At 45.8% G+C, this 8,259-nt stretch overlaps 1 protein-coding gene across 1 annotated transcript; it reads right to left on the reverse strand.

The window, feature by feature from the left end:
• Window positions 1-1,278: 1,278 nt before the first annotated feature.
• DFJ58DRAFT_731951 (uncharacterized protein) lies at window positions 1,279-2,909 on the reverse strand (the record flags this gene model as incomplete). The annotated part of the gene is made up of 4 exons (XM_041386115.1): window positions 1,279-1,661; window positions 1,718-1,752; window positions 1,871-2,832; window positions 2,880-2,909. 4 exons carry the CDS (start codon window positions 2,907-2,909, stop codon window positions 1,279-1,281), a joined length of 1,410 nt encoding a protein of 469 aa, XP_041239957.1.
• Between the last annotated feature and the right edge of the window lie 5,350 nt (window positions 2,910-8,259).

The following is an 8,259-nucleotide window of genomic DNA, read 5'->3' on the forward strand; positions in this document are numbered from 1 at the left end:
TGCGCCTAGCCTCCTCCGCTTCCCTTCGGACCTCAGCCCGTTCAATCTTCTTAATCCCTGCCAAGCGCTTCCGTTCCGCCTCTTCCGCTTGTTGCTTCAGCTTTTCAGCCTCTTCCTCCTTCCGAACCTCGGCCTCAGCAGCAGCCAGCGCGGCCTGGATATCCGCCAGAGTCTGCTTAGCGGTCTTCTTAGAGCCGGATCCGTTATCAGTCATGGTTGAGATAAGCTAGTGGTAGTGAAAAAGTAGGGAAAGGAAGGAACACCCTGCGACGCTTTGGCATCCGTATATCTGTCAGAATCCGAACTCAGCAACTTCTCCCATCAGCTTCTCCATTGTCTCGCACTCATACCATCCTGTTCCGGATCGCTGATTCTTGTGCCTCTAGGGATCGGCCCTAAGGGGGGGATACTGTCATATACCATATATCCGGTTACAGATCCGATGATCTGGATCTCAGATCCGATCCAGATCCGATGAACATATCCGTCGTCCGGTCCACAGATCCGCTTTGATTCTTATTTCATTTCCTGTTCATATAACTCTAACTATCGTTCATCTCCTTTCGGTATTCCTGTACACCTGGTATACCGGTTATCCTTTACTTCCGCTTTGCTTACTGATCCGCTATGCTTACTGATCCGCTACACTTACAAATCCGCTTTTACTTGTACTTCATTCCCGGTTCATGATTCGTGATCCATCCGACTTACCAATACGCTCCACTTAGACTTTGCTTATACTTTCGTACATAGCCTCGCACCTTTGCTTATTGATCATTCCGTTAGCTATCTGTAGTATATAAACCTTTGTATATGCGCTGTAGTAGATCAGTTCGAATATCATCTTAGATTGCACTCATTCCGTCTGGACTCTAAGTCCCTCCGTTATCCGTCCGGACTTGAGTACGCTACTCTTGTCTATTCCGAGACTTAGGATAGATTCCTATAGTCTACATATCCGCCTCTGTCTTCGGACAGTCCTCACCCGTTAGTTTCTAGTCCGGATCCAATCCAGATTAGCTGTTACTCTATATGTTCGATATCTGGAAGTCTTAACGGATCCGTTGCAATACAAGACTTATCCGTTACGATACTTATCCGTCTCACTAGACGCGATACTTTAGCTCTCTGAAATAAGGGGCAAGACTCGGGAAAGGGGCACAGCGCACGAGCTGAGGCCGAAGCCCTTCGGATCCGATACTACTTGAGTACGGTCTTAACAATGCCAAACAACTCCTCTAAGTCATTGTCCCTCATCTGGATAATCCAGAACTTCTGTCAGCCATCGAGTTTCTGCTGCTTTGCCACACAGAAACAGATGTTCTTGCACATTGACTGGGTATCGTAAAAGAGTATGTGGGGCATGAAAGCACTGTGATGCATGTGGAAAAGTGCGAACGTGAGGTGACAATAGCAGCTGATGAGCTCAATTTGTTGCTGAAGTGAAAGTGAGATATCTATGAATGGAAGGAGGAGGGATTCCAGCATGATGCCTAAGATCTTGATGGCTGACATATCTGCACAGACTGCGACACCATCCAACAGAGGATTCGTTTCAATCTTTGAGAGGGCAATAATAGATTGCATGAGTTCAACTGCTCGGGGTACATCTTGTGGGTCATCTGGGTTGAGGAGTTTCATGATGCTAAACTTGTCCTGACCTAGAAGTCATAGTAGTATCAGAAATTGCGCAGTGCGTGATGTAAAAAAAACTTACCTGGAAGCCATATCAGATATCGTGTGAGAACACCGCTGGTGATTGTGTGACCGCCATTCAATTTCAAGCCCTTCCTTGTACAGAATAATGTACACCATCCTGGGAGAATTCAGTCGTCAATAGGAGTCAATGTGAAGCGAATGAAAACAATACTAATGCTTAAATATGTGCTTGTAGTCAAAATCAAGAGTGATCTCATCATCTCCAGTCGCAAGATTGAGACCGGGCATGCACGATAAGGTACCGTAGAGCTTTGATGTCATTGGAAGTTCTGTCTTGACAAATAAACAGTGTCCAGCACCTCGACGCGTTGAGTCCCCGTCCGTTGCGAAGCAAAAAATTGGACTGAAATGTGCTTCTGCTCCAGTTGCTCGCCACCGATCTCGAGCCATCGAAAGTATTGCCATCATTGTCACTATGTTCTCTGTCTTGCATGTTGGTGCAGCTAGAATAGGAAAAAGATTGTCGTCTCCAAAAGCACGAATCCCCATCACAGACATCTCTTTGCCAAGGTGAACTTCGCCCTCATTAAGCTTAGTTGCAATTCGCAGAGCAGAGTCGTATGTATGCAGCATAGGATCAATAAGATTTGAATGGGAATGGCAGAGGCCAATGACACAGTTGGCTGGACGATAGTGAGATGCCCTCTCGTCAAGGGCGATCTCATCCATCATGATGGAATGTCCCTGGAGAGGGATGACAGCATTGGTATGTGGTGTGATAATGAGCGTGTTAATGTTGGCGTCAAATTGGTCAGGTGAAATTGAACCAATTGTTGGTGTGATGGATGTAAAGATTGAGTGAGCTTGGAGGGTATGGAGTGACAGCAAACCTAAGTGATGATTGAGCGCATACATAAGCTGGCGTCCTCCGAGTCGATAGACAAGTGTGGCAAGATCAAGATCATCACCGCTATAGCCCCGTGGATGATACGTTCCAGTGATTGCATCCTCTAGGGTTGTGAGAATCTGCTGAACACTTGAGCCCTTCTTCAAGGCAACAGACAGAATGTACTGTACACGAGGCACATCATTCTCCCACATTGCCATCACGAGTGACCAATACTCATCCAAGCGAGTCAGAGTGTGAGCAATCTTCTGCGCATCATTCAGACCCTGTAATTTCATTAGTATGACATCAGTTCATATTATTTCCAACGAACCTTTAACTTTAGTCGGTTATTCTCAGTCATATAATGTTTCAGCTGGTTGATCAGACTAAAGTGACTCAGATAGCGAAAGTTCGTGTGCGGCTTGATGTCCTCTGAGACTGACACGAGGTGAGAGATAAATGGTGCGATTTCGGCACAGCTGTCGCAAGGTACTCCAGGCACGGAAGAATTGCCATCACAAAGCTTTGAATATGCATGTGGTGTATCACCTCGTGTGTCAATATCGAAGGGGAGCATGCCCTGTCCCTCTGATGCTCAACTGACAGGGAATGTTTCAAGAAAAGATGGCCCTTGAATAGGCCAGTCGATTGGAACACCAACACAGCTGGTGGGAGTAGTATGAAATGGCCTCGGTGATGCAACTATGACACTGGTGATACTTGATATTGCAGGGATGGTATGGGGCTTTTTTAAACATTTCTTGCCATCACAGTGATCACAAAGAGTCTTGAAATAACCAGGAATATTGAGATCTGTGAGAAAATGGACTGAAAGACTTGTGTTGATCCACATTTTGCAGTCAGGACACTCAACTTCCCATTGAGTCTTTCCTGCGCGGTGCTGGATATGTCCTGTGAGGAATAAGTGCAGGAGGTTCTCGGGTGTGTTTGCCTCGAGCAAGGGAGCTATATCAAGAGCTGGCTGACTCAATTTGGACTCATCAGACACGTCTGATGTCCTGTGGGAAATTCTGGCTGTGAGAGGTCATAGCATGAGGCAAGAGAGGAAATATTAAGAGCGTGAGGCAGAGAGCGTGATTCTTCATTTAATAGTTGAGTTAAAGGGGCTGATGCAAGGGAATTATTGATGTCTTCAGTGTATTTGTCGTTATAGGCTGAGGAAGCGTTTGTTGTCTGTGTGTTGGGATCGTTACTATGATTATGATGTGATGTACAAGTGTCTTCAAGTTGCTGCAAGGGAAACCACGACTCATATTGACTTGGGTAGGGATGCATGCTTTACTAGGCTCCTGGCCTGATGAAAAATGACAATGAATGAATGAGCAAGACACCACCAGTGCTGCAGAGTAGCTGGGCGATGTGGTGGTGCAGGTCAAGTAGTATTGATATTGATCATATCTCATTAATTCATGAATCACGTGATGTGCCGATCGGCTCGAAAATGCTCGTTTGCAAGACAATTCATCAAGAACATAGCAGACTAAATAATCTAACTACCTAGAATTATGCTAATATACCTATAACCACCACCTCCCCCAATTTACGGAAAGATTTTATGAAGGTTTGAAGGTCCTGTCGAGAAGTTCAGACAGCAGCATGATATAACACCAAAGTGGCTGAAATAATTTTTTTTGCTTACCATAAGCAAATGGATGTTTTGTCGGATTTCTCCGTCGCACACCTCTTGCCTTGGCCTTAATTAGCAAGGATGTCAGGTGGAGTGTTGCATATGTAAATCTTGTTATGATCGTCGTGTTAAGTTTGAACATTTGACATGTAAGCTAGCTGGCATGCCGGGTGATGATTGAGATCGATGAGATTCTGAACGTGGAATAAAGCGAGCGCCGAGTAATAGTTGGCACTCAGCGCAAGCCTCAAGTCATTTGTTTGTCCTTATTTGTTCAGAACGACAAGTGTCCAATTTCTGTGATTGCAATTGGGCCTAGTGAGACACATGAAGTGGAATAATATTACACGTACACGCTTATAACCATGTTGCAAGGCCTAGGAATCCAGTAAATTTCCCACCTTTGCCTTCTTCCACCTCTTCTCGCGGCAACTTTCATAATATCCAGGAACAACTCCTTGAGCCTGCCTTCCACTTCGCATCCCAATGCCATATCTGCGAGCGCCTTCCCACTCAACCATGCATACACCATCCCCTCCCCCAAATAGCCCGCTGAAGGATCTTCAACTCAGCTGAGGGTGCAGCTGATATAATTGTTGAAGGGAGGAAAATATGAGTGCGATATGTTCGTCCCTTAGGGGAAGCGGAGAAAGCAAATATCCACTGGTCAACTCTAGGGGGAATGCGCAAAGCGCGTGATAAGGCGAAAGCGCAGGAACAAAGGCGCTATAGGCGCGCGAAGCGCGGGAAAGTCGCGCGTCGAAAAGCGGAACTGGGTGAAAGCGGTATGCGAGCGATAGTGAGATGGTAAGACGTGTACTGAGATGCTGATAAGACAACTGATGCGGATATGGCCACTAGAGCTAACTGCTACTAGGGCTTGCGATGATTTATTCAAAACATAATAAAAACTCGGAGATGGTGACTGTCTATGATGATGGTGGTCCGTGGTAATGTGTGTTGTGTTAAGTAAAAAAATGTGTAATGAAAAATGTGTACCAAGTGAAAATAAACATGGTATGATGTTGAAATAAATGATAAATGGAGAAATGCATACCTGGGAACTTGGTTGGACATGGGAAAACACAGTGGGAAGTCAGGCGCCCTATAGCGCTTAGGCGCGGGAAAATTCGCCTAAAGCGCGCGCAAGTCGCGGAAGTGTCGCCTATGTCGCGCGCGTCGCGCGAACGTCGCGTTTATCGCGCAAGTGTCGTGTTACATGCATGATACTGTAGACTCGACCTATGTTGCAATATGTGCCATTGTGAGGCTACCCAGGATCGAGTCTCTACACCGCTGTAATTCATTCCCTCAGTGCAGTGACCACATGCACCTCCTCCCCTTTCTCACTTTTCACAACTGAACTCAACGGTGGCTCACTCCTTCCAGATATCACACGCGGCAAATGGCCAACTCAAAGTGTCAAATCAACCAAAATCCCACTCTACAACGCCTTGACACAGCCCTCCACCCTCACCCGCCTCCAAGGCACACTTCCCTCCCCCAAAAAGTGTACCTCAATAGCCTATTTTGCTTTGTATATCTCATAATCCTTAGCATCAAAGGAAAGGTCTGCTTTATATATTTGTACATTTGTCTTCGCCTTCTTGAACATGTCTGAGTTATCAAACACATATGCAGATCCTACCTCCCACCACTTAGAATTTGCAAGAATGCCTTCCTGTTCCGCAACACTCCTTAGCTCATCGAGATACGCCAACCTCAATTCAATCGTTTTTCAGGCTATGGTTTGTCCACAATCCTGCCTGAGCGAGGTGTATTCGTGATAGAGGCAATGAGATATGCCTGGTGTGCTTCTTTATGAAACGGTCGATACAATACTTGCCTCCCAGTCACCCTAGAACACACATGCATCTCTTGCCTCCAACATAACAACTCTAACATCATGCCCATCAGCACTTGCACTATCCGAAATCCTCCTCACAAACGATGTCCCAGTAATACTCGAGCCAACGACGACAAAGTCAGCATGTGTTGGGAGCTAAGAAACGTGAGCGGTGATAGGGAGGGTGGGTAGGACCAAAATGAGCGGCTGGGGTTTGAGAGTGGGAGGTCTGGAGAGCGCTGAATGTATGCTTGGAGAGTTTGGAAAGTGTGGAGGTTGTCGAAGGATTCGGTTAATGCTAGGTGGATGAGGGAGTGTTGCTCAATCGTGAGGAGGAAGGAACTAGTACGACTGTGGCACACTTGCAGTTTGTCGTTGTTCTATGATTTCCTTGCAAGTTCGGTGCTGTTCACCCTCCATATCTTGATAAGTTCATAGAATTTATTCATCCCACATTTTGCTGACTTGTCGTATACACCAAGTCCATGGCCTGCGTGTATAGTATTCATCAACATCACCACCAATCAAGCAAACTGGTTCACCTACCTGGGCGTCAGCCGTCGCAGGAATCAGTATATGTAGGTTAACAATATCACGTTCATGGTAGAGTGCAGCTGCCTTGAGCACTTCTTCTGGAGTATTGGTGCATCGAGAAGCATTGCTCTTGAAAAGCGTTGGGAGAAAGGACGTGCAGCACATATTTCATAACAGATATGGTGGATTTTGTGAAAAGGTGGAGAGGGGCTGGAGGAATGTACACCTGTGGAAGCATCAGTATCTAGGACTTCATGTCAGATAAAGAAAGATGTCGAATGTGGATTGATCCTATCCTCGAACTGCGTTAATAGCGGTGCAATGGTATCTGATCTAGAGAGCCCAGGACACATGGGTATGGCAATGATGTTGGATTTGCACCTTGTTGCTGACGATGTGGATGATGGAGTTGTCTGTCTCGAGTAACTGCTGGGAGTGCATATGGGACACACTAGAGATGGCAAGTGAAATCGATCATTTGAAGATAACATCAGCCTTCGTGGTGGAAAAGTGGAGATGTTGGAGGTTGCTTGGAGGTTTGGGAGTAATTATGAGGGTGCGGTGGCCACGTAGAAACTTTGAAAGGGTTGATGACATTGATAATGTGTAGGTCGTGTCCAGTGGGTGTGACCGTGACGAGGATGGACCTGCCGGCAGATGGGGGAGCCTCTGACATCTGTTCAAGTTGATCTTGGAGTTGTGAACAAAGATCAAGTTGGACTTCTGATACACGTGACTTACACGCACCTTGTTTCTGTATGACACGACTTGCTCCAAACCATGACGGAACACAAGTGGCTGACATCACACTCAGCTTCAAAGTCTGTTGTTCTGAAGGCCAGCGAGAAGAAGGCTACTGCCATGCCAACTGCAGCTGATCGACAAAGAAAATTCAAGACAGGTGATACGAGAAGCCGCACGTCATGCATTCATGACGTGTCATAGTGTGTATATGAAATGCTGGATTAACCCGGAACTCGTGAAGATGAGTATCATGTCAACGCTTCACTATTCATTGAAGAATAGCACCCATTGGATGAGAAGGAGTATTTTGAAGTGATACCCATTTTCACTGATGACGCTATTCCGTTATCAATCTCATATTATAGGGTTTCTTATCATGAGTGTTAATCATTGATTCTCCGCAGCTTACATTGATTAGTTCTTCAACTTCTCTAGTCACTCTTCTTCTGCAGGCGTTCTTACTACTTAGAGAACCCTTGAGCCTTCTGGATGTCATGGGGTTTCATCTCTGCCCATGTTCCCTTGTTTTCCCGGTGATGGCCGTGCATAGTGTAAGGTTTTTATGTTCTAATTGGTACCACGAAGTTAACGACTCACACATTGCTCTGATTTTGCATTTGTTTGATCTAGTACACGTTGCCTTGACCTGTATTCGGTTTATTCGAACAGCAACTAACTACCAATATATACCTTGGATAACCACTCAGGGCCTGACCGATGAGATGTTCTGCTTTGCATAGGACCGGTCTTGGTCCTTCAATCCCGATCAGGACCCTTGGAGTGCTACGAGTCGACGAACGATTATTGGACGATAAGATTCTTTCATTGATCTGCTGAATCTGATATCTCAACAGTGCAACAAATATTTGCCTCGTGGCCCGTTATTTTTATATAAGAGATGTAGCTAGGACCCTTCTAATTGTCTTACTTCACTTCACA

The sequence above is a fragment of the Suillus subalutaceus genome, assembly GCF_016647625.1.
Source record: "Suillus subalutaceus strain FC151 chromosome Unknown DFJ58scaffold_115, whole genome shotgun sequence".
In the NCBI taxonomy this organism is placed as follows: domain Eukaryota; kingdom Fungi; phylum Basidiomycota; class Agaricomycetes; order Boletales; family Suillaceae; genus Suillus; species Suillus subalutaceus.